This window comes from Neodiprion fabricii, chromosome 7, assembly GCF_021155785.1.
Source record: "Neodiprion fabricii isolate iyNeoFabr1 chromosome 7, iyNeoFabr1.1, whole genome shotgun sequence".
Classification (NCBI taxonomy): Eukaryota; Metazoa; Arthropoda; class Insecta; order Hymenoptera; family Diprionidae; genus Neodiprion; species Neodiprion fabricii.
Genome location: NC_060245.1, coordinates 24,635,177 through 24,661,776, shown reverse-complemented (window position 1 = coordinate 24,661,776; position 26,600 = coordinate 24,635,177). Strand labels below are relative to the sequence as shown.

The following is a 26,600-nucleotide window of genomic DNA, read 5'->3' as shown; positions in this document are numbered from 1 at the left end:
CGAAATTATTTACAATACTCGGCCGAATTTCAGAAAATGTCAGTTCTAATGTGATGCGGCCCAAAGAATGATGCTTTTGTAAATCAATTCTCCGACAGTATCCGTTGGTACTCCTGAAAATGGTACGTCAATAGCTAGTTCTTGTTCGGTTTACATCTGCCTCCGTCTATTTTTGTATCGCAAACTTTAAATTTACATAAAAAGTCTAATAAAGCTAGGATCAGGGACTCCAAAGAATCATGCATTTACCGCCATTTCTTATCTGGTACCTTCGAGGTCTACAGTTAAACATTTATTTCTCTTGTTAATATAAAATTACACGCTGTATAATAACATAAAACAGGTATCTTACAATATTTCACAATAATAATTATAGTAAGTGTAATATTAATTAAAATAACGATGACATTGGTCACGTGTCATTGAGCTCTTGATCTGAGTGTCTCAGGATCAGGGTAGCTTTCGGTCATTACAGTTTGAAGGGAAAGGCGTTCTCGGCCAGAGGGTATCAATATTTTCCCCACGAATCAACATTCTACTCATGGAAGATCTGAATACATGCATACCATCTAGGGTGTATTAACCTGTTAACCGGGCGTGACGTACTGACACGTCCTAGTGAAAGAGCTCGCGCCCGTTATATGCTGCGTAATTTAATAAGGGAATTCCCCGGTCAACAGATTCTTCGCTCGACAGTATTGGTGAATTTGATTTTTCACACACAGCTCGCGTCGACACTTTGAATTTCACGATTCATTCAGCGAGAATCTTGAGCTTTATTTCTTTATGTCCTTACGCAACTCTTTTTGAGCAGCATGTTTCTTTCATAAATATCACATTCCTTATATTACACAAGATTTACACCCTCGTACGCTCTCGATTTTAGTCGTTCACACGAAACCGAAGCGTCAGCCTTGCAACATTTCGTCTCTGTACCGCAGTACTTTTTTGTGACCGCCGATCTCCCGATTCGTCGGGACGTATTCTTAACGATACGCATTATTATCACTGAGCTAATTACATAAATACACGCTATGTACATTGGTTAGTTTCAACAATATTTAAAACAATTTCTCTCTTACAAAACTGTAGTTACACACTGCGTCAAAACTTTAATTTTTAATGTTAATAATTATAGTACTACATAGGTAGAACAGTAACACACCTATTGAATATTTTATAGCAGTGTTCAGCTACACAGTATATTTATATAACACTTGACGTAGAAGAAAATAAAAATCAAAGTCCTCTGCTAGGGATTCGTACATATGCGACAGATATTTACAACAATATCAAAAACAAAAACAAAAGGGGGAAAAAAATGAGACAAGGAAATGAACAAAAAGGGGGGCGAGAGAACTCATGTTATGCTATTATAATTTATATCGATAAACCCTGCCGAACAAGGGACTTAATAGCAAAGTAGCGAACTACACCTTATAAAATATAGCCGAAACACGCTATATTCAAGTTAGTCAGCTTAGATCCATAGCCCAAATTTCTACACACAGCTGAATTTGACACCTGAAAATTCAACACAAGAAAAACCACGTGAGTATGTGATAAGGGAGAAAATAGGACTAACACTAAAGAAAAGCGATAGAACGTATGTAAGACCGTGATGGCAGCGTTGCGAAAACGAATGAGATTAAATGCGAAGTAAGAAACTAGAAGTCGTCCTATCTTCGTTGGTTTATTTACTCAACAATTCGTATTGCTCATTCGTGATTTCACAACGCGCGCACGGTGGATCTCACAGTAATTGTTACCTGGAGAGAAGATGGAAAGACTACATATAATAGATATTAATCTAACGAATGACACAGCTATCGGAAAAGGAATCGTTATTGCTATCATATCGCTAAAGTGGCGTAAGTTTACGTGTGAATACCATCGTCACTGGAGTAGCAGTTGTGGCAGTGGAGTTTGTGATTCCGTACACGTACATCGGTGCCCATGCGACCGTCGCCAAGACGGACGTGACAGACACAACACTTGAAGCATTCCATGTGGTAAAATAATCTCAAGCTTTCGATTATCATCGCGGCACCACGACCTGTGCACAAACCGATTGGTAGTAAGTCGTTAGAACAGGAATGGTTATTTTTGTGGCAAGTGCGCAAAAAATAGAGATTCCTTGCGAGCGTAAAGTGCCGAAACTCACACGAGTCAGCAAGTCCCTATAGGTATGCTCACATGCCGCTAAACCTATTTTCTGTACTACCTCCTGTCAACGACGAGAATATTGTGTAGTTTTTATTAACACTAGTGCTCGTAAAATCTACAAAGTAACCGAGTTGATGACGGAGGTAGCGCGGGAAGATTATTTCGACCCGTCAAGAGGAGAGGGACGTTGCAACATTGGTACAAATATAATATCCAAGCTATATGAATCAGGTAATGTCCGTACCGAGTTCATCACCACAGTGCGAACATTTCTTCTTCCCACTAACGCTGAGCATCTTTTCTTGGGATTCTGCGCTGTTCGTCGTTATTTGTTGCTGAGCTCTTTGCTGCTGAGGCTGAAGCGGTTGTTGGGCTTGATGTTGGGCAGATATATGCTCGTGGCTCGAGCTGTGTTCTAATCTAATGTGGCAGAACGGATGCAACGAATGAAATCAACTTGACGCAGCGTGCCTTCGTTTTCGTGTACCATTAAATCGTATACCTGCAGGTCACTGGGTGGTTATTCTGTCTTTGTACTCGCTTGAAAAAGTGACAAACATTATTTGGACCAATCAGGAAGCCGCTTTAATCAACTGTTTATCACTTTTATCACGGAGGACAAAGCTGCAGAACAACCCTCCTGGCTACGCTCTCCGACTACGAAGGAGATATTTGTGATACAAGGTAATATGTCATACCTTCGTCGTGGAGGTAGAGGTTTCTCTTGTGCTCGGTTCTGCACTCTTTGGGTCAACGTTTGTATTATGGAATCCGGTAGTGGTTTGTTGTCCTGGACTCTCAGCGAAGCACATTGCATACTGTACGGAACCGAAGTACCCGTAACGTAAGATTGAACCTTTCTTGGTGATCGCAGATTCTGTTCGTTTATACGACGCTGTTCGGCCTCCTGAAAATCAGAAACAATCATACAGATCAGCAAGATCCCCCTGCGGCAACGATTACGGATTGAAATAAGAGAAAAATTCAAAATAAACGACAATCTCACCTGGATGAGCCAGTGCTGGTAATTCATGTCCTGGGCACCTCTCGGGACGTCGCTTTTTCTCCGCTGCACCCACTGATCGCCTTGAACGATGCGAGGCCTCGGCGCCGCGCTGAGAGCCTGCAGGGTCTGCCTGGTCATCTGCTGTCCAGCATGATTCGACAAAGTAGTTGCGGAGGCGCTGTGACGCAATGACGCGTCAACCTGTTGTGGAATGGAATCTGCCGACGGCATGCGGCTGCTCCTGTAATTCATTCGCGACATCGCGGAGTATCAGAAAAACCGTTTTCAAATCGATCCCGCATTCGTCGCTGTCTAAATGCACGGTCATGAGTAACTACAGGTAAATCAATAGTCAGCGAATAGTCCGATTCATTCTTTTACACAACGGCACGGACGTGGATATCAGCTGAATGCATCTACGTTTAACACGGTGTTACGTGATCGCCTGGCCGGAAATTGAACAGAATTAATTAAGCGTCGATGTATACTTATAGGCTGGCGTGTTCTACTCAGTCTTCCCTGGCTACAGCTCGGCGAGGAGGCTTGTTCCGTAACTCGATCGTTAATCGACTAAAAAACTACCTCGCGGAACAACAAGTAAATTCCCAGTCGATGCCGAGCTCACCTTATAGTAACGTCACGTTGCCTCTGTTCCACCAGTCTCAGGGGTTTCGCCGGTGGTATCGGGGGTGGTGGTAGTTTTCGCCTCTGACTATCTTCGAGGTTTGGCATAGAGGACCTGTAATTGACGGGTGGTAGGGCCTTGAATTGAATAGACGGAGTGTTCACCGGTGCCTGCACAACGTCCTGCATGGATTTCCACTGCTCCCGCAGCTGCTCCGCGAGCTTCTGCTGCTTTTGTTCACGATATGCCAGGTTGCTACGCTGCCGCTTCAGCTCCTCTTGTTCAAGCTGAAGAAGCTCCCTTTCCACGCGAAGTACTTCCTGCGAAAAATTCGTGGAATATGGTCAAGGTAATCGGTTCCAGTGACGGAACATGGGGAGTGAAGACAGCAAAACTATGACAGCGGAAATTTCCTTACCCCAGAAGCATACTCGTCCTCGTGGCAACTCAAATCGCCCAAATCAGTTCCCAGCGCCTTGTTCTACAAAGGATCAAAAGATAGACCATTTGTGAATGTTCGTATTATGGTGCGCATTGCAAATAAAGTGTGGTACAAGGAAAGAGACCATGCATGAAAAACACTTTAGTCAAATCTGGGGGGGGGGGGGGTCGCTTTGAAACGGAAGGTGAAATAAGAAACCGACGGCTTACCTCTTGATCCCGTATCTGATTTTCGATCGTTCTCAATCGTACCTCAGAGTCTTGGGGTCTTGTTTCAGCGTTCCACCTTTCTTTTTCCTCAGGTTCTGCCTTGGCTTTGACCTGTTCGTTGACGCAACGCGTCTCAGCCGTTCGTCGTTCCGCTTCAGCGATAGCGGCCGCGGTTTCCTCCTGCCGCACCGTGTCCGCTTCCCGTTTACGAAGCGCCTTTTCCTGCTTACGAATATTCTCTTCATTTTTCCGCAACGTATCTTCCTGACGGCGGAGTTCCACCTCTTGAGCACGCTCACGCTCCAGCTGCATCTTCTCTTCCTCCAGCTCGCGCAGCTTGTGGGCCAGCTTCTCGCCTATAATATCACTGCGGAGGGAAAAAACATCGCGAATGCGAACACATGTACTTCAGACAGTCACAGTGAGTCGACGGAGATGACTTATCGAACGAAAGATTTCTCTGCCGTACCTGTTTGCCTCCCCGGTGTTACCGTATCTCCACTGCTCCTCCTTCTCCAGCACCTCGATAATCTCCCTTTCCTTCTTCGTAATCTCATCCTCCTCCGAGGATGTCACACTGGCGCCGAAGGGTTCACTGCTCTGTCGGCTGTGTTGCGACATGTCGGGGCTTATGGTCTGCTTGTTCCAATCCTCGGCATGACCGAGTTCGACTCCGGAGTCACGCTCGTGGCTCGAGTCCTGTTCGTAGTTGCTGTCCGTGTCGTAGGAACGACGGTGAAGCTGCTCGACGCGTCTTTCCTCGGCAAGAATCGCTGCCATGTCCGGTGGTTTTGCAATAGTCAGTTCTCGCTCCAAGTCCTCATCGTTACCCTGTTACCAGTCATAAGTTAGATCGGTAAAGCGAGTGTGTGAAATTTAAAGAAATTCTCACCCCTTCGATCCCTAGAAAGTCCGATCGCCTCGTGCGCAGCTCTTTTTTGATTCTTCTCGTGGAATTCAGTCGGCGCAGAGGCTCGACCAGGAGGCCTTCCTCGTCGCTGAGATCCGCCGGTGGTGGGGGTGGCTTTTCTTTCGGAGGTTCAACGCTCGTCGGTGGTCCGAGAGGAAAGGCGAGGCTACTCGTCACGATTTCCTCGTCGCTCGAGAGATTCAGGGTCAAAATCTGGAACGAGTAATTCGTGGTTCATAAGGATTTCGGTGCAAATGAGATCGATGGCCTCCTTAGGTTATGTAATGTAGATTTGGAGATTCACGAACAAAGTGATCGGCTGTTACTCGTTATACGTATAGCTCTGAAAGGGTTCGGCGGGCAAATCAATAACCTTGTCAGGCCTCGTACACATCGGCGATCCGACCCACCTGCTTTGACGTAGGAGATAAGGGACTTAGGATTTCCATCTCTTCGGCCGTCAGCGATGCCTTGCCAAACGTTAAGGTCAGAGGTCGCGGTACTTCCTCCGACGCAGCTGCTTCCGGAGCGCTTGCTAGCTTCGCCGGTTCGTTCTGCGTATGGTCAACTTCCGGTAGCAAATCGCGATCGTGCGAGAGATGAGGTATCTCAACCGGTGGGGTGACTCTGTTCGATTCTTGGACGATATCCAAAGAGGCGGAGGTTTCCTGGATGCAAAATGTGCGGAGATACTGGTTTAGTTGAGCACAATACTTGGAAATTCATGCGAACAATGCTATTATAACATTAGTATTCGTTTCCTTGACACATCGTGAAAGTTTCACATACTCGGATATCGCGTTGCGCCTCGCGCTCGTTTAAAACAATGATTAATTAACGCGGATAGTTTTACACTGCAGGAACGGAGGTGCACATCTTTCAAGGAGGCTTGGCCGCGCGTGTGAAACTGAAACAACAGCGAGAGGCACGAAACGAATTCTTATGTCACTAAGCGTGCAAACACCGTCTACCAATACAGTTACGTACGTTCAATGTACGGTACGGTGCATGAATCTATGTAGGAAAAATTAGTCACTCAAAGGTTGCCGGAAGCTATAAAAGAATCCAAATACTTGTAAGTCACACTGTATTTGGTTGTGAAATAAAACTGAGGATCATTCAACCAACGCCTGCATACTTATAAGCACTGTACGTCAAACAAACGCCAATTTTCCATTGAATAGTAATGTAACTCTAACAACTGGTTCAGAATATTTCTCGACGACCTAAGCTACCTACCATAGTAAACGTGCAGTAGGTAGTCCACGCGATTGACCCGGAAACTGCAACAACTAACCGTCAAGACCAAGAAGTGAGAAATTAATCTGCGCACAATAAGGTTCTTTACTTATGGGCGAGGGCAACCAGCGTGCAGAAAACAAATCACACAGCGCGGCACTGCAAAATAGAAGTTTCAGACACTGACTGAACTCACCGTAAGCCATCGCATGCCGTTAACGTAGTCGCGGAAACGTTATCAGAGTAAATCGCGGGAGAGATAACGCCGGAGAGGAGAGGCGCACCTCATCCTACGGTTTACAAAGTCCAGAAGAGCTCTCCGCTCTCACGGTGAGATCATGCGTGATGGACGAAAACTACGACTGAGTGTCGATAGACACGCCAAGGCAGACTGACAGAGAGTCTGGGAGGCAGATGTTCGTTCTTTCGTTATTCTGTTGGGCCACAGAGAAGGGGCCCTGCGCCTCTATAAATCCATGCTCTGCCTGCTTTCCTGCCTGCCTGCCTGCCTGCCTGCCTGCCTGCCGGTTCTTCACGGTCAAATCTACGCTCTCTCCTTCGAGTAGTAAGATTTTTCACGCATTTTTATTTTTCTTTCATCCGCTTTAAACATGAGGCTAGGATTCTCGGTTACCGTGCGATGATAGAGACGACATGACATCGGTTCATATTTCCCCTACTTCGTTCAAACGTCTACGGGGTTTGAACGAGAATATCGTCACAAACCTAAATGTAAAATCGATTGTACCGTATGAAACATTTGTGAATAAGTTCCATGGTGTCAGGTTGCCGACATTTTTACACGCACGCGCTTCATTGGAGTATAGAGAGTGTTCATTTGAATACAGAAAATCACAGAATTATATTCAAAATTATTAAAGATTATTTATACAGCCAAATATGTGACGCGAAAGTTTCGACAATTTTAAAAACTCTTCCATCGAAATTTCTGTGCAACACCAGTTCTTGTCCTCAGCAGATTTTCGCCATTGTACGTAACGAAAGATCGAGCAGCTCTCAGGCCTCGTTGATGACAAGACGCGACACAATTGCCCGAAACTTGTGAGACGCATAAATTGCATAGAAATAGTCATCCTTTTTCCAAATTTTGTGACGCTGAATTTATTCTGAGAGATTAAATATAGGAAGGACATGCGTTCGACACAATCGCAACTTGTGTGTTTCTCAGATCGAATGATTCATGAAAATGACTACGTACGAGGTGTTATTACTCAATCGATGAATGTTCGAAACCCGAGTACGAATCGCGAAAAGTGAGGATGGTTGGATAATCAGGGCCGTCATACATCCGAAGCTGTTAAGTATCTTTTTTCCTTACTTCTTTTTTTATTTCTTACGAATTTTCGTGCTTAAGCATAACCTCTTCCGAGGTCTCGTACTTTCATCGATTAAACAGAGCTTCCATTCCGACGTGTGAATGTCCTAGGATCTAGATATTGCAGGCGTTTGTCTCGTCGCGTCGGGTCTTTGGCGGGTTAAGGTGAGATTGGCGACGGTGAAGACATCGACGGAAGTGGGTCATTGTCAGTGTATGCATTATATATGTACGGTTGCTGGCCCGTTCGGACCAACGCAAATCGACCGAAAAGTTGGTTTCATACCACGTGGTTCGATGATCATTTCTGTACTGAACGACGTCCGCGATGAATCTATTGACGGAAAAATCTACTCGATTTTACCTCAGACACGAGAAGTCAGAAAATGAAAATTCAGAGCAAGGAGAGCAGATGAAAATAAATTGAATTATTACGTTGTTGCTTGGTTAGCATCGAACAAAGAATACGGCCGTCGAGAAAAACAAGGGTGAGATTGTATAATGTGGACGAATATTTTTAGTAAACTGTGGAAGTAAAAATAAGAGAACACGGGAATATCAGACCACAGATGAAAAGCGAAGTTACAACAAACAAGATAAGCGGTCATGAAGCGTTCACTCGGTAATATGTGATAATCGTAATATCTGTAAGTTACATTTGGCGCAGCTTTAGTGCAAACTGACGCGATAAGCTATCAATGCATAAGCTTCGAGAGACTAATTAATGAATATGTCATGCCAAGCAATAAGACTGTATTGTATAAAGTATATGTATAAATTGCAGGAATAAGGTTTTTTTTTTATGCGTATTTTGCGAGGTAAGCATTAAATGTTATTCTACTTTGCTCGTGGGATGCACAACATTTTTTTATTGTAGTATCAATCTGTTATTGGGGTCGAAAAAAGGTAATACTTTCCCACTGATGGTGAAAGATCAAAGTTACGAGTAACTGTTATCTTTGATAAAATTATACGAATATCAAGGCCGATAAAACTTCGTGCAGCAGTCGGATTTTCAACTGGTTACACGCAGTTTCTGTTCCTTGATATTCATTTAATTGGAAAGAAATAATCAGCCGTTATCTTGGTCTTGGACACCGTATTCCCACGACTCCTTTCTGTTTTCGATCCCAATGATAGGTTGAAATTTAATAGTTGCGAGTAATGTTTGAATTGTGATCATGCTGTGTCTACGTACACGTAAGTACAAGGCTGGATCGATAAATATAATCACCCCAGCAGAAAACATGTTATAGAATAGTTAAACCATTTCCTTACCTCAGGAAGAGCCCAATCTTAGAATCAAGTAGACGGAATAGAAATACCTCCGTGGAAATGAAGATACAGGCAGAAACGTAGAGATACATTTGCTACATACAGAGACAAACACGGGCAAGCGAAGGGAGAAATTCGTACGTTTTGAATGAAATGTTTTTTTTTTTTTTTGTTCAAATCTTTAATCGCATACGTGTAGCAATTTTATTATATTATAAGATTGATGTACAGTTACGGGGCGACCGATTATTAACAACTATTTAACAACCTTACTGATCACCGGGGGGCTTCTCTACGTATATCCGTACCATTTCGAATATAATCTTGATTTCTAGTTTATACAATGCTCGTCTGCCAGTCGACGATCAACATCGCGGAAATAAAAGTGACGGAAAGATCACTTCATAATCACGAGTACGCTCTGCACTGTAGAGTTCAAGTCGGTTTTATCACCTCATTGTGCCGTGACTAGTGGCGCGTGACGACTTGATAAGTGAATCAGGCGGGTGAACGTACCAACTATCGCCTGTCACTACGCATTACCTAGGTTGACAACAACTCGTATACATCTCCGGGGATAATATAAAACTAATTAACATCATTTTCCACGCGACGTGATTCTGCGTGAACAAGTTTTAGGCCTAGCTGCGTCTAAGTTCACGCGAATTGTAAAAACCCTTTGCCTGGGACCCTGTTTTATTTCCTTGTGTTTTCTTCACATTACTATTATTATCATTGTTACAATGTTATTTTATTACACATAACACGAGATTGAAAGAGGCATTTGTGGTCGTTGCAGAAAAATAAAGTTGAACGGTTACACTTGTATAAAACGTGCGAATATATAGTCCCTGTTAAAGAATAGCCCGGTGGTACGTAGAGGTACTCAAATAACGTTTGTCTTGTATTCTAGAAGATTACACAACAATAAATTATGTAACACTAGCTACACAAGTGCGTGCAGGGAATTTCGTAAGAGAAGGTTAGAGAACGAGGACGACAATTGCGTTCTATTCGAACCAATGTGGCGGATGGCGACAAAAAGTCGTTCAAAGTCTGCTGTAAAGACAATGCCTTATTCTTTTTTTTTTTTTCTTTTTTTATTTTCTCTATCCTTTTTGTTCCTTTTTTTTTGCTTCCGCAATCGTAGCCCATGCCTTATATAAGGAACATCGATACAATCCAATCAACCGTTAATTGTCCTAAAAATAAATTAATGCAATTATATGTATTCAATGTTATACAGTGGATCTACTAAATAAGAGTAGTAACAATAGTTGGCAGAAGTATTAGATGATCACCAAAGCGATTGACAGGTGTAAATTGCGACAGTGAAAACATTGTATAATACATGTACTGTAGGAAAATTATTATCATTAATTTTACATCACTTAAATCATTCATCTTCGTTCGATTACGTCGGTTCACTTCACAAGCCACGCTGGTCAAACAACCTTTTGATAGTACTTAAATTTTATTCAACCGTTACGCTGGTGTAGGTACGTACATATATTCGTATAATGTGCGTTTGACGATAATCAATTTTCGTATCGTTTATTTACATAGTTTGATTATTATATTCTGTGATAGCTCCTCTCTGAAATAGAATATTGAAACAAGTATTTTTTTTTTCAGTGACTAGGGTGATTTAAGGGAACTCCCTAGTGAGGTAAAGTGATTAAGCTCACGTCAGAAAATTTGTGAAACTTTTAGAAAGCAATGCGTAGCCAGAGTAATTTTAGTGATATCACAGACTTGAGACGCCCAACTAATGGGCAGACCGTTCCTAAACAATCGGAGGCCAAGAGAACGAAAATCTGAAAACAACACTTACTTCCATGGCGCTATATTTCTGTGAGAAGGAACATCTCACAAGTTCTCTGTACTTTCACGTGATTATGCTTGAAGAGATCGTACAGTCAAGTGGTATGTAAGACGTAGAACAAAAAAACAGTCTTACTAAAAATTCCCTTCAGGCAACTCCGGCTTTTGAAAAATATTTCCTTCGCGGGTAAGAATACGTGAATGACGATTTACAAAAGAGAGCAGCTGTAGAATACTCGTTGGTCAATTTGTTTTCGTGAAATTCTCAGGCGACGAGCGTACAAGGCAACGCTGCAATTAGACCTATGAAATAATAATTAAGCCTGTTCGCAGCCGGCACTGTGCGATAAATTCCAACTGGAAGTATATCTAACAAATTGATGTAAAAAAGCGTTTCGCCGATGCCTAGTCGGTCGCTCGGTTGAGAGTCGCCTGATCGTTTGACCTAATACGACATGTATAATGTCCACACATTGGGGAAACGAGGGTTTCTTGTATACGCTGTTGCTGATTCTTCAACAGCCTTTCGCGCCAGTGAATCATGGGGATACATCTAGCACGGTTTACTGGCACTAGCCTACCGTTACACACGTACATGACAAATGTACCTACGCACGACATGTTTATGTACAGAGAGGATAGACCTACTAGTATTTTCTTAAAGCGGTACTATTTTGTTCGTCAATTCTAACCTCGTAGTGTTCGTTGTCTCCTACCCGGGCGACTGTGATGAACGGCGTCACCGGAGGAGAAATGAAGGCTTCGCCTTGCCGGACCGACACCTTTTCGCAAACTTCCACCACCGTCTGCCGCCTCTCACCCGATGATTTCTGCCTTAGGGTGGTTATCACCGCCGGAGGAGTGGAAGGCTGTGGGATAGACACTGGAATTTGGGATTTTGGGGATTCACGATTCTCGTTCATCTCCGAAGACACGGTCGAATCATTCGCGGACATCTCGTCGAGGAACGGTGAGGCGCAACGATTTATGGTCGCTTCTACTTCCGGTGACGGATTGTTAGACTTGACTAAGTAACTCCGGACTTTCACGGTAGGCAGTTTAGACTGGGCGTTCGTGTCCGAAGACGTTGGCGTATTCGGGGGACTGGAGGTCGGCGACGATTTGAAATTGACCGTTTTTCGCGGCAAAGGGGTTGGTATCTTGGACGGCGATCTCAAAGACGTGGCGACCTTTGCTACCTCAGGTGCATCGGAAGCAGGTAGCATCGAGATCGGGGAAGGCGTGGGTGTCAAGGAACCGCTAGCTTTTGGCATAGCATTCAACGCCAGTGCCTGAAGAATGTTAGACTTTGTCGTATCTTGTTCGCGATCATTCTCCGACAGGCTTTCACTTTCCGGCCGTAATAGACTCCGAGTATCACTCAGATCCTCGATATTGTTATTATTCAGCGACTGTTCGGTAGCTGTTTTTTGAGAAATACTCGTCGAATTTAAGTTATCCGTGGTGCAAGGGGGTTTTGGTTTCGGAGCGGGTGTTTCTGGAGGTGTTCTTCTAGGAGGGACCCTTGGACTTTGGTACACAATCGGTCGAGGGGAGGTCGGAAGTTCAGGAAGTGCGCTGCTGGTGGTGTTAGTGGTTATTTTTACCATTGGCCGAGGAGGACAAGATTTGTTAGTAGACAGATCCCCAGAAGTTTCAGCAGTTTCCTAAGAAAATCATATTTACAGAAAGAAGTTAATAGCCCGTAACCAGAAGTTGCTCGATCAAGAAAAATCTCGTCTTCGGTATAATATTGATGTGAAGGCGCGTGAAGCACTGAAGGGTCACAACACGGTGCCGATATAATTTAAAATTCAAAGTACCGTCACCTGATTGTGAGATTTGTTTTGAACGATGTATTCAGTACGTATGAGTAAATAATTAATGCAACATAATCGTCAACGAAAGACCCTCGAGATTCCTACCTTTTGTGTTGCTGATTCCGGATTGTTGGCAATAATTATCTCTGGTTCGGCTGTCGGAGGCTGCACAACGTGCGTCTCTTTGACGTTTTCCGGCGTGTGTTCGGTTTCAGGGTCGTTTGGTGACGGTTCGGGCTTCTCCTCTATTATTTCTTGCCGTCCAACCGGAAAGACTATTTCATCGTCGACCGGCTCGTCGGCTTGACTGACCGAGCAGCTCACGTCGGCAGTGTGTATTCCCGAGTCCTCGCGATCGGTGTCGTTCAAAAGTTCAGTGGACGATGATGAGGCTGGATAACGTCGGGTGTAGTCCAGCTCCTCGAGGCTTTGCACTCGTTCGAAAGTGTCCGGTCCGCTGGATGCGTCTGCGTCCAGGGAATCGAGGCTGCGATGAAACGGGGCCCTCGGAACACGATACTCGGAATCTGGAGAAGAACTTCTCTCGCTCGGTGTCGACGTTTCGATTCTCGTCTCATTGTCTCTGTAGGCCAGGGTGTGCTTAGCCACGGTACGTTTGTCGACCTCCTTGTTCCTTGCGGCGTCCAGTGCGCTGAGACGATCCTTAATCGATGTCACAGAGAAATCGCCATTATGACGAGATTCGCGGCTCGTTACTGTCACCCCTGCAGCCGTGATGGTGGACTCGTCGCCGCTCGAGTACCTCTCCAAGGTTGATAGTCTTTCCCTCAAAGGGCGAACGTTGTCCAACTCTCCGTTGCTATCGATTACCAACTTCTTAGCATTCTTCATTTCGCGCTCGGTCGTCTTTTTCTCAAGGTGTGACAGTCGCTCGCGGATCGAACTCATGTCGCCGGAAAGTCTGTTCAAGTTCTTGTTGCTCTTGTCCAGACTTCCACCATCGTTCTTCTGTTTTTCTAAATTCGACAGTCGCTCCTTGATGGACTTTGAACTGGTAAAGTCACCCGATAGCCTGCTCGACTTGCCATCGGAACTCTGCTGCGATCCCTTCTCGAAGATCTCCCGCCTTTTCAGAACGTCTACTTTGACGACTGGCGATCCCTTGGTCTCGTCGCTCAGTTCCGTTTTGGAAACCTTCTCTTTCGACGTCGAGCTACTCGACTCAACCTTGTTGTCCAGCTCGGCCAGAGATCTTCTGGGTATATTCTGGGAAACCCTCGAAACGTACCCTCGAATCGCACCTTCGTAGGTGTACTCCTCAGGCTCAGGAGAACTCGCGGTAGCGGTTGTCGCCGAGTCATACTCCTGCTGATTGTGATTACGATTATTGTGAAATTCGTTCTCAAACGTAGTCGCGTTTGTGCGATTGTTCCCGTTCTCGCTCGCAGCGTTGTCCACGTCCGAGTGATTTTTTTCGATCTCGTTGTCCCTGTCGCTCTGCGAATAAGAAAAAAAATTTAAAGACATAATGTTAGCAACGGACTGGATTCACACTCTTCGCTCGATGAAAAGGAATCATCGGCGTTAGAGAAAGCACCCAAGAAATTTTGTCTCGGAGTAGGTGGATTAGGACAAACGAGACAATGATTTGTCGTTGGCCGTGACTATCAATGCAGTGTGTGCTAGACCGTTGGGCAGTGAGGCATTTGCTAGAATTAACAATTATAAATGTCGTAGTGTTTGCTTTTAGAATCTACGATCGCGTAAATTAATAAAATTGCAGAAGAGATGTCACATCAGTCAGATTAGTGAAAACAAGCAGAGAAAAAGGAGAAAACGAATAGATTAGTGAATAGACTTTACTCACAAGCACGCTGTGCGCGTCGTCGTGAGTGTCGCCGCTGACGGAACTTTTTCCACTGCTGGTTCCGATACCGAGGTCACTAAAATCATTGGCGTCTTCCTCGTGATAGACGGCTAGACCGACGCTCATTTTCCTTCCTCTATTGCCCCTCTCCTCCATCATCTCCGAGAACGTTTTACTCCGGCGTCGCTGCCTGTCGTGTTCTACGAGTTCGAGTTTCTTTACCTCAACCACGCGTTCGATGATGTGCTCCTGACGCTTCCTCCGGCTACTCTTCCAATTGTCCAGGTTCTAAAACAAACGATCGCGAAAACGATTTAGGGTTACGCTTATGTTCGTGTTCTCCAAGCCTACAAACAAATTGCAGCAATGATTGCTTGCGGCGAGGCCAGCAATATAATGGCGGAAATATCTCACATGCAAGACAATGAATGTACTGGGAGAAGTGTTCGTTACATTCAATCTGATCTGGTAATGAGTAGTGAGAAAAAAAAATTAGAATAAAATGAAAAATTTTCCGAAGTTCTGAAACTTTCACGTCCTCCATAAACTAGTAGAACCATAGACAATGATATAATATTCCATTTCGTCTCACCGATTGCCAATCTTCAGGATCCTCGCGCACCTCCTGCTTTATTTTCTTCACCTCCTCCACCTTCTGCAGTTGTTCCTGCGCCGTTCTGTAAAGTGCACATGGCCCTACTTTGACGAACTGCAAGGGATTCGTGGCTTGCTTCGGAGGTGTTTTCAGGGTCGTCTTCAACTTTGGTGGTTCCGGAGTGATCTAAAATCATCGTAACATCGATATACATTAAAATACAATTCATTCAAACGTTTAAATCTTATTTCAATGCTCTGAACTCTACATCGTTCATCCTGCGTATTATCTATGGAACTATATTGAAATTAGAAGACACACCTTGTTTAACAATCTTTACAATAATTAAATAATTTCACGGTTCGCATTCTTTCGCTGTTTATTATACACGTAGAGTACACTCAGTTGTATGGCAGCCTAGTTATTTCCAATAGTTGGTGCAATCACCGCGTTAATTTCAATTAAATCGTAATTGCTCGCGTGCTTTGTTATGCACATAATATGAAATTATTATAAAACAATCATCAACGGTATACGATTATACTATTACTTTTGTTATTACGATGCTGTTACGATAACTGTTGTTTCTATTGGCGAATCACAATGTACTCGTACGTAGGTACCTATGTCCTTGACGTATACCCATTAAACCCCGGATTCTGGGTGACAATTCATCTATCCCGATCTGGGCAGGCCTATAATTGTGTGCCTAATTTGAGCATGAGTTTTTCCACCAGAAGCCTGAGTCTTCAAGATTTTCCGTTGTTTCAGAATTGCCGAAAAAGTAACATCAACCGCGCAGTGTATCTGTCGTTAATATTTGAGAAGATGCATGTTCGGAATCAACGTTACGTACGTTGACCTTGCATCATCCGTTATATTCGTCGAGTAGGAAGTAAGAAAATATAATCCGCAGGGAAAGCCAAGCATACACATATTCGTTATCGTGAATATGTTTTCTACTGCAGTAGATCATGCCTACGCATTTCTATGTCAAACCGGAAACGGAACTACGCTTCAATCTGCCGCAGCGACACGCCGTTTCCACAAATTCTATTGTGCTAATGGTGAACTCGTTCGATTCTACTGTCCAAGTTACTCTTCTAGCCTTCGCGTGTTCTGATGTTGTTTTTTTTTTTTATTTTTAATTTTTTTTCAACTTTTTACCTCACCTTTTTACATCACAATTCAACAACAAAGCACCCACCTCGATTTAATCACCCGGCAATGAATGGATTGTTGAAACGCTTTCGTAATCACGAGGGGACAAATTCTCGCGTGTCAAACGTATTTCAAAGTATAGACGAAAACAGATATGGGACTAGATACAATTGCCTTCTGATTGAGAAGAAAAAACTGTGTGGATTTATACGAATGAAAGAAGTCCGCTTTTATTGTAGTGAGCACTTAGCGGTCAGCAAATTAGATTAACTTTATTAGACCGGACATTCGAGTCTCGCAAGGCGTTTATTCCCTATGCGGTTATCCAGATCGGTACAGACTGCAGTAAGCTAACCTTGCATGCCCCCTGAACGATTGGTAATGCTTGTAGAATTATGATCAGATACGTTCGAGTAAAACATCAGAGACAATTAGCCTTACCATTTTATCGGTTCGCCGCTCCGAGGCGGCGGGTTGAGAGGCTGGCATCCTCGCGACTTACTCCTTGGATATTCCAACCTCCCGTCCTCCGAATTGGGAACGCTGAAACACCTGCAGCTTGAGGAACCCCGCACTACAGAGTTCTTAAGAGCCCCTCTTCAACGCGGCGCTCCCTGCACCAACAACGAATCCATCCTACGATCGGAATCTGTGAAAATAAAACGTAAACATTTCAATCGTTGAATTGTACGGGGACATTATCTTTTCTATCCGCATAGTGTCAGCAGGGTCTGATTCCCCATTTTACAAACATTTTTTAGCAACTATTCAACAAATGAAATTTCACGAAATTTGCTGAGTCAATTACTTCTCTTGTTAACATTCTAAACGAATTAACATTTTTCAAAAATTGCGTTCCTGTTGTTATTTGTTTTCGCAGAGAAAACTAGCACGATGTGATGAATTCGGTTGACACGCGCTACATCCGACCAATCGTCTGTCTGATCGGCTTATCGACATACTGTCGGGTGTTCTGTTTTTCTTCTGCTTGCAACATTATTATTCGAGAGTTATGCGTAGGAAAGAACAAGTACCAGTTGCGTGTGTTTGATAGTTTGTTATGCCTGCAATTAAGCGGGAGTAGAACTTGTTATCCGTCCATCTGTAGACTTTGATCCGCTCCCCCTTTGACAAAAAACGAGTATCTCGTCCGTAGTTGGTAAGTTTTCCATTAATCAACAACGCATGGACAAAGATCGTAACTCAAACAGAATGCAAATAACCGTATTAAAAAATACAAATTTTATAAAATTTTCGTTAGGCACGAAGAGAAGACGTCAGTTGATGTATGTTATTGTTTCGCATGACTGCAGCCTCTGTATTTCTGCTGGCTGCTTGAGGCCAAAAACCACAACCACGCCTGTAATTTACAAATTTTATTGCAGGTCACTACATTCGCAGTAGCATCCGGTCCCCGAGCGTCTATTTTCGAACCAAAGCGTTTATTTGTTCGCGTGGTTGAGATTGGTAAAAGGGAAGGGGAAAAAGTTGCCAAGGCTAAGTTGACTGCAAACTTGCACAGGGTCGAATCACGCCGTGCTAATGTTATTCCTAACGCCGACGAGTTCGAGCTCGACAGGTAACAGAAACGTCCGTAACAGCAATGGTCGAACTCGTTTATTTCCGATCAAAAATCAATCCGACTAACAGGACGTAACTTTTCATACACATTGCCGGCTACAGTAACACAAACAGCGGGAATTCGTACGATTTCTCGTTATTCACCGTATCTACCTACCGGGGCAATTATTGTAACAATCACGTATGCCTCGGGATGAGATTATTCGAAATAATCATGATCAGCTCACCTTTGATTGGATCACGTTAGGTAACACTCTTAACGTAGAACATATTTGTTAACAATTTTCAGATCCCCGTAGGAAGGTTGAGCAGGGAAATAACCAATGACTAATCAAGTGACGGGGGATAATATTGCATTACGTGAAGTACTAGGTAAGCTTCAAGTCGAACTGCGAATGAGTACACAATTTTATTCAGTCTTATCAGCTGACAGTCTTTATATCTTACATGTTGGTATAAGATTTCTTATCAGCGCGTGATGTTAGACATCGAACGTTAGTACTGAATGCATAAGGAGACAAGCGTAATTTCAGATATTCAACATAAGCACTTCTGTTCTCTCAACCACACCATCGAGGTGCGAAGGAAGGTGTGACCGATAAATGCATCACTTAGAAGGTGAAGGGAAAATGCCTTCACTTGTGCTTCTTGAGTAGGCAATAGCGGCGACTTGCGAAGCTGTATTAGTGTGAAAAAAGATTGAATTGTGCACTACTAGGCTATCCTTGGGCCTCCGGGCTCAGAAGGCCACCATTGTTTCTTTGATAGATGCGAAACATTGTCAGTACGTACCCATAGTACATACTTAGCGCAGTAGTTCGCATACAATCTCTCTAGATCGCGGCGAAGCGGAGAGAGAGCGCGAGAAACTGTCAAGTGTTTTCGGTTGTATTCAACAACTACGATGAAGCCTGAAAAAGTACGTGCAAATTTGATATGCTTAGGTACGCAGGACTTGAGACGCTTTGGTCTTCTTCAAAGAATTAATTGCTCCACTGCCGGGTTGCGCCAAGGTGAGGCAGATTTTTGTAATCCGAGCCCTCCGAAGGACCAATTTGTGTTTGCCCTTTGCCTGGTGTACCGAGACAGGAAGATAAGCTGGCACCAACAACGGAGGAGGAGAGTCCTAGTGCACGAAGGGGAATTCAGTGTTACAGACGTGCAAGTGGTCATTAGGAGAGGCGAGTGTGTCGTGGGAACGACAGGCGGAAATTACCGCTTCAGACTCCAGACCCCGGATAGTGCCCCACGTAGTGTGAAGCTTTGGTCCGGCAGATTCTTCACCATTTATCGCATGATTGGTTACTTGTGGATCTTTGGATAACGAGAATACAAGCTTGGTAATTCCCGCGGGACTGAAACTCGATGAACATCGAATAATCACGATCACGCAAGCAGGTGATTGACAACTCGCCAACGACGGAAATGCTCGTTTCATATGCGGAGAATTTCACCGATAGTTCATCAAATTCTGAAAGATTTACCGTGGCCGCAGTTACGGAACATGTACATGTACCTGGTATAGTATCAACTAGAACTGAGCGTGTCACACTTTGGTACACATTGAGATCTTTCTGGGCAGGCATAAGTTAACAACAGCAGCAGATGCATCGTTTCAGTGTCTAGTCAACTGTGGAAACTATCAGATGGAAATTGCCGCTCGTAAAGATGATGGCTCAGTAACTGGAGCGAGTAATTTTGTTATTTGAATGACGAGTGTCTCGAGTCTGAGGGACTTGTCAGGCTCGATGATTCAACGATTTTGAATCGCACCACTGAACGAGGCTAAGCCCCTTCGCGTGCTATAGTGATATTTTTCGATTATCACCCTGACGTCCCGAAGTATCAGAGATTAAACCAAAACCTCACTCGCCAGTTGAATACGCGTATCTGTAATCTGCAGCTATACGATAAACGGCTTTTGACCCACCCTGCACGGTAAGGCGAAACCCTTGAATTCCGCTAGAACATGCACGCCACAGGATTGAAAGATGCTGAACGTTCTTCGACTAAAAGTTGATAGAGTTGGCAATATGCAATTTGACTACGTTTCACAATACATAGAACCGCAGGATCGAGTCAACAGCGAAGTGCACGAAGTTGCTTGAGGCTTCCGTGCGGTAAGATTCCAGGTTGTTCTCTTACTTAAGATTGGAGGATTACGTGGGTTGACAGTTAAGGCTTGTTACGAGCCGTTCAAAAGACGACAAGTCTTGATTAGAAGGCACCGACCTTCCTGCGCTCGCGACTGCGAACGGGTTTCGAAGTACTCGCTGCAGTCTATATCCCTTTTTTTATTATTCCTACGCTGTTTGAAAGAAAAAGGAGAGATAAAAAATGTTAGCAGAACTTGATCGAGAGGTTCGTCAGGTGAGGCCTCCCGTCAAGTGCGACGGATTTCTTTATTCCGCAACATTGGTATCGTATCGTTGTTCGCTCACACCATAATCTCTCGTCAGTCAATCATAGATGTATCATACCACGAGCTTACGGAGGTGCGTGATGGAGTTAAAACAGCTTGAAAAATCAAATCTCACGCGAAAAGTTACCGAATAGTCTCACAGTAAATACGAGGTGGTAAACCTTGCAGCCCCCAAAGCAGTTTGACCGGCTATTCAAATGAGGTACGAGAGTTTCACGTCAAATAGTCAAACGATTTTCGAGATAAGTTAACCGATTGACGAAGAGCCATTATTCATCATTTCATTGTCAGCATCCAAGCTTGCACAAAGCTCATTTCGTTTGATTTTTTATCCTAGAAGGAGGAATGATTATTTTAATTATCGTTAGAGTAGCGTTTCCTTGAACGACAAGTTTCTCCTTCGTAACCTTACTTTTTGAACAAACCCTATGGTTGTTCGCAGCTGTCACTGGCATGCTGTGGATGCCGTAGTTCTTCGCTGCTCTGCAGCCAACCCAGGAATGCTCCGGCTGATCAGAGATTCCCGAGATAGTGGGATTCTGGGACCCTCGGCGCTTAGAAGCCTTTCCTACCTCGGATGAAAAAATCCCACAACATAATCCTGCGCTGCTGCATCTATTTACAGAACTGTTGTTCTAACTGTATTCCACCACCCGGTGTTGAATAATATCATGCAACATTCACATACCGTATCACATTTTCGTCCCTCATACTCCGGTGAATAGGTATACTCGAAGGTGAACAATATGTGGAATACATACTACGACGACGCATAGCCCGACATATTATTATTACGAAATGGCTTTGAAAAACTGACACGATGACATCTGTTTTGTTCTACATCTTGCAGCGTAGATATAGATCGTTGGTATAAGAGTTCTTAAGTCTCCAGGTGCAGGGGACAAGTGCAGCAGCAGTTCGATATGTCTCTACCGTTAACTTTCAGAATTAGATTTCCTCTGTACAGTTATAAGCTGGATACCGATTTCACGGAAAACACTTTACCAGCCGCGTAAAAATATAGCGTAAATATACTTCGGAAGGCGGTTTAAAGACCGCGTTGAGATCATCACGCGAAATTTCACGTTCAACGTCAACAGGCCTGCAATTATGTCAGTTACCATCAGCTGGGCTCATAAGTCTTAGCTCGTCGTTGCATTTGTCTTCCCGCGGAACCGCAGTTCGCCACAGCTGCGATCATTAAATTCGATCCGAACTACGCTGCGTCGAAGAATTGGGAAAAGAATAAAAATACAGTAGCATACGGGTGATACTCGAATCCCGCAGAGTGCAGAAATTTGATCCACTTTGCGTTCAGGGTCACCGAAATGATCGGAGAAAAAAAGACCACCTCGTGCACTTGGGCAATTTCGAATTGTAAAACGGTAAGACTTTGTCCAAGGTATTCGGGCGATATCGATCAGCGCGCGGGCGATATCGATCAGTGCGTGGGCGATAAGTGAAGAGAAGGACGAAACAACGAACGGCACTCCTTGAGCACTCAGCGCAAACTCCAACTTATCTCATTCATTATCTCATGCTCGAAAAGAATATTTGACCAATTTGTTCCTGCGGCAGGGAAAACGTGTCGGTCATCTTCCTCCTCGGGGACGGCTTGACGTTTCGAAGTTCGAATGGCACTACATCCGGACAAGCGGATCGTAAAACGGACGTGCCCAGCATTCTGGGAGTTTTATGGAAGGTATATGTGTGCATAAAGTTGTGCCGCTTGGTAAAATTACGAGCGAGCAGGGCCTTGCGTAGGGTGCATACATAACCGAAGTAGGAAGCTTGGTAGTCCGAGGAACTGTGACCTCGGAGGATTTTATACGCTTATAGGTAATAAAAGAAAGCGTATTAAGTAGTCCCCGGGGTACTCGCAAGTCCGCGGGAGCAGAGCTTGTCATTCCGAAACCATTACCATACCTGCATGCACGTGTGTTATCTGTAAAGTGGAGACGGCTTTGCCCGTCTCCGTTGTATACGTATACTTGAGTGACTTGGACCATAAATTATCTCAACGACATGGACCCCCTCGAAAATAACTACCTAACAAACTTCGACACAGAGATGCCCACTTGGATCGAGAGTAACTGTAATTCACTTTGACCGTGTGAGGGATACCGGGGCTGATTAATGCGATTCGCGAGGTGCACACGAGCTTTGTTTTACGTCACAGCTTACCGAAATACTCGATTCGGCAAGTAGGTCGAAAGTACGTGTCGCCACAAAGCCAATTACCGCTGCAGTGCGTAAGGAAAAAGACTTGTGCAATGGTTCAAGAAGGAGAGTTACCGTAATTTGAAAGTTCACTGCAGCTAAGACCGCAGGTGGGTTGTTTACAATGCGTGCGAGTCACGCTGAGTTCTGCTCGATTACGGAAGAATCCGTTATAGAGAAAATACACTACGCGTTGAATTTCGCCAAAGGGGCAAGCGGGGACAAGAACTGTCGAACAATTGATCAAGAAGACGCTGGTTGACTTTGAACAAAGAAAGTTCAAGCGGATCCTTTTATTCCAACTTTACTACCTTCGTTGTACTCTTTGTTACCACTCATTGTCAGAGTTTCTAACCGTTTTGCGGTAAGAAACATGACGAGAGCAATTCTGGAGTGGGGACCACGGTAGCAGGTTACCATACCATGCGATTAAAAGACCGAGTTCAGTGTTAATACTGCTGAATAACACGGAGGACTCAATACCAGGATAGCTTCAAAGACCGATCAATAACCAATACCCAGACTTGGGGGGAGAATAGAACCCCATCGGTATGTTGCCACGAATAGAAGTATAATCGATCGCTGCCCGCCGTCTTTTTCCCCTTTCTCCGTTGCAGTGTCAATCATCGGGTGAATATCCCGAGACGGGATCCTGTAACTTAGAAGAAAGCGTGAAAATCCCGGATCTCTCGCACAGCTGTCGAACGAAACGTGAGATGTAGGACGACTCGTAGACCCATGGTGTGGAAGGCCGAAGAGAATTCGGTTCAAATGAGTATGCAAATGGCAAGAAAAAGTCAAAAATACCTAAAAATAACTGAATCGACGCAAAGACAGATTCTGCGACAAACCCCGTCGTCACGTCTCACGATGAGATGGACATCCCTTGCTTCTTGAATACCTATACAAGCATCAGCAGCAGACGCACGTGGACAGTTATTAAAACTACGGAGTCAAGGTGTCTGCCGCGGCGGCGTCTAACAATAAGAAGTCCGAAGGCATGCGCGAGCCACGATCTGCTTCGAGTCTTGGGGACTTGCGCGGTGGCTAGGTCGCGGTCAGGGCGATGCCCTCGGAGACGTGCTCCATCCTCCATCCCCCCCCCCCCCCCTCACGTCTCTCCGTCTCATCGTCCTTTCCGCGCGGCATGTCCCAGTGTCGAGAACCGGGACCCAGGAGTGCAGGACCACTCGGGCGTAGGTACAGCTTCGAGGAAGTCGGAACGACGGCGTATACGAGGATTACGGAGCCAAGCGAACGCCATGGGAGGAGGACCGTCTCTCCCTCCGCATGTTTTTATCAACGTTTTACTCGGAGGTTGTTATTCCCGCTGTATCAGAGCGTGTACGTACCGTTGCATTCTCCGCACTCTCAACGTTTTGCGCCTCTTTCCATCTCCCTGAAATCACGATCAGTTGGAATCCCAACTGAATCCTACCACTCATTTTTCTCATACAATTGTTTAATCGAGCTTTTACGGGGGCAATTCAGGAGTACCTTACATCGGCAGCGTACCTCGTCACGTTTCCGGGTACGTTTGAATGAAATATTGGTTACCTAACCTTGCGCTCTCCACCGAAATGACACATCGTATAGTCACGATTTTTCTTCAAGATTGAATATTGAAAAATATTTCAACGAAAAATACTGACAACAAGATTCGTCTGCGTTACTGCTGTAAACAGTAACTGTGAGATTTGCACCTCTGTTCATTCGGCACGTCTAACAATAAGATGGCTCCGATATTTCAGATGAAGTAAGCATATCAATTCAAGGCTGGTTCACACAAAGAGAATCTATAATAATAATAAAATCAATGCGAGGGAGACAAGATCTCACGGGAATCGCGTATGTATATCTCATTTCTTATCCTTCTCTGTCTGGATCGATAACCAACATATTCCATTCGCCACTGCAGCGTGTTTATAGTTTATACGAGCAATTTATGATCATTACGCTCGACCGCAAAGTACGAGATATACTATAATTATAAGTACCTATACGCTATAAGATCCTATAGGTACGCTATAGATTTCCGACCCTCTACCCCGTGTTCGGAATAGCGATGAAGCGTTGGCGAAACTTCTCTGGAAAGAGAACTGTTGCCCGTAAATATCATTTCACAAGTATTGTCCGTCAATTCTGGCAGTCCGCGATTACAGCTCACGATCTTTCTTCGAACGGAGCTGTGAGAAAGCAGCGAAGACACTTTCTTTTTCTCTCATGTAAGACTGAAAAATAGAGCAATTCTCCTGTTCCTCGAGGTCATGCCGACTGGCCTGTAGGACCACCGTGAATATGATTTTCCTCGTCAATTGTAAGGCACAGTTTCGGGGAAAATCGAGAACCATGCCAGACGATGTTCGTGTCCCATAGGCAGGATCCTAGCCCTGACATTAGCATCGTAAAGCTTCGGTGAGACGGGATCCAGACTTATACTCGGTAGTCGTAAAGCCGCTGGAAATCTCATGGGCTGAGATAATCGCCCCAGAGGTACGAAAATATCTACGAACCCTTCGTGCCGGTGTATTTCGAGCCCCGGGCGTCCCCGATGCGCCGAGAGTATGTAAACACGTGCCAGCCACATGGTGTCGGGGTAAGGCATTTCACTTCCAGCGTTATACCGGACCTTGAACACGTGTGTTCTTCACCAAAAGCCAAAAGGCGAAGGCTGGTGCCCCGTTAAAAGGGGGCAAGTTGATTGGCGCTGGCAGAGGCAGCCGCTCCTCGGATTGTGTATCAAATCTGGTAATGGAAAGCTCTGAGAGCACGGAATGTTCCAAGCTTTTTTCTACTCCTACCCGATACCTCGCAGAGACGAGATAAATGTACATTTTTATCACACGCGCGTAAAAAGTGGCGCTTTGCGTACACTGAGAAAAATTTCATTTGTCACAGTAACTAGAAAAATTGAGTAAAACGGGTATCGTTGAAAAACTGTTTGAATATTGTTGGTATTACGAAAAACGAGGTACTCGTAACCATTTTGCGCTATCGTCGATCCTTTTTTGGTAATTGCAACGCAAAATCAGTCTCTTCGGTTTACTCTACTTCTTTGGTTAAATAAGGGTTTAACATCAATTTATTGTTGCACAAGCATTAAATTTTCGCGACGGTTGCAAGAAAATGTAGCAACAGTGATCGTAATGAGAAAGAATAGTAACGTATACTAGACTTTCTGGTAACGGCTACAAAAGTAATTCTTATTTTGTACCTAGAACTATATTTTTCGATGGCGGTAAAAAATGCAAATAGTTAAGGAATGAGCGGTAACCGGAATTAAAAGTTTCTCTCGGTGTAGCAGTTTAGCTGGACGAAAGTGGCCAATTTCATTTCGATGAATTGTAAAGTTATATTTGCGCATGCACAGGTCACGATTGTTTGACTTTCGTCCTTGGGGAGAAGAAATTGGCCACTCGCGTTCCGCAAAACTGCCACGCGGAGTCCTATCGCTTTTCGATCGCTTGTTGTAAAAACTATCGTGTGTAAATCGTGCCAAAAATTGGCTACCGCAGCTCGTGTGATTGCCAACTTTTGTCCCACGTCACACAATATACTGTTGCATAGAAACTATAATTGAAAATGGATGGTGAATATTTGAAAAGGGTTCACCGGAGCTTGGCGGCACTATTTCACCACTGCAGGCGGTCCGGTCCATTAGCAATACTCGCTGGAATTCCCCGGACTGATCGTAAATTTTCTTATGACATTATCTAGCGAGTGTGCAGGTTACGGGCGCGTTAATGCGTCAGACATCCTCCGGATACTCGATAGAGGCAGGTATTGCGGCTCTTTCTCATTGTATTCCCAAATAAGAAATCTAAAAACTTCCACTCTCCATGCGTCGGCCGAAACCGTGACAAAGCTAACAGAAATTTTGTCTCCCCTCCCCCTTATGCAGTGAACATTATTATTCACGTACCTATCAATAAGTTGAAAAG

General features: G+C 44.4%; 1 protein-coding gene across 5 annotated transcripts in view; it reads right to left on the bottom strand.

Annotated features, from left to right (window-relative positions):
• Positions 1 to 254: 254 nt before the first annotated feature.
• LOC124186999 (LIM domain only protein 7) overlaps positions 255 to 26,600 on the bottom strand; it is a 62,402-nt gene continuing 36,056 nt past the window's right edge. Inside the window, exons 1-17 of one of the 5 annotated variants that reach the window (XM_046579231.1) lie at positions 18,245 to 18,398; positions 16,878 to 17,085; positions 15,273 to 15,461; positions 14,681 to 14,968; positions 12,958 to 14,310; positions 11,725 to 12,699; positions 5,769 to 6,026; positions 5,341 to 5,571; positions 4,918 to 5,279; positions 4,449 to 4,815; positions 4,216 to 4,278; positions 3,798 to 4,117; positions 3,173 to 3,413; positions 2,865 to 3,073; positions 2,411 to 2,586; positions 1,892 to 2,056; positions 255 to 1,524 (exon numbers count right to left, since the gene is read on the bottom strand). In XM_046579231.1, coding sequence (XP_046435187.1) covers positions 1,502 to 1,524; positions 1,892 to 2,056; positions 2,411 to 2,586; positions 2,865 to 3,073; positions 3,173 to 3,413; positions 3,798 to 4,117; positions 4,216 to 4,278; positions 4,449 to 4,815; positions 4,918 to 5,279; positions 5,341 to 5,571; positions 5,769 to 6,026; positions 11,725 to 12,699; positions 12,958 to 14,310; positions 14,681 to 14,968; positions 15,273 to 15,461; positions 16,878 to 16,925 — 5,268 coding nt within the window. In that variant the 5' untranslated portion in view covers positions 16,926 to 17,085; positions 18,245 to 18,398 and the 3' untranslated portion in view covers positions 255 to 1,501. Of the gene's footprint in view, positions 1,525 to 1,891; positions 2,057 to 2,410; positions 2,587 to 2,864; positions 3,074 to 3,172; positions 3,414 to 3,797; positions 4,118 to 4,215; positions 4,279 to 4,448; positions 4,816 to 4,917; positions 5,280 to 5,340; positions 5,572 to 5,768; positions 6,027 to 11,724; positions 12,700 to 12,957; positions 14,311 to 14,680; positions 14,969 to 15,272; positions 15,462 to 16,877; positions 17,086 to 17,244; positions 17,415 to 18,244; positions 18,399 to 26,600 lie in introns of those variants that run through there. The other 4 variants (XM_046579232.1, XM_046579233.1, XM_046579230.1 and 1 more) reach the window with 4 other exon arrangements.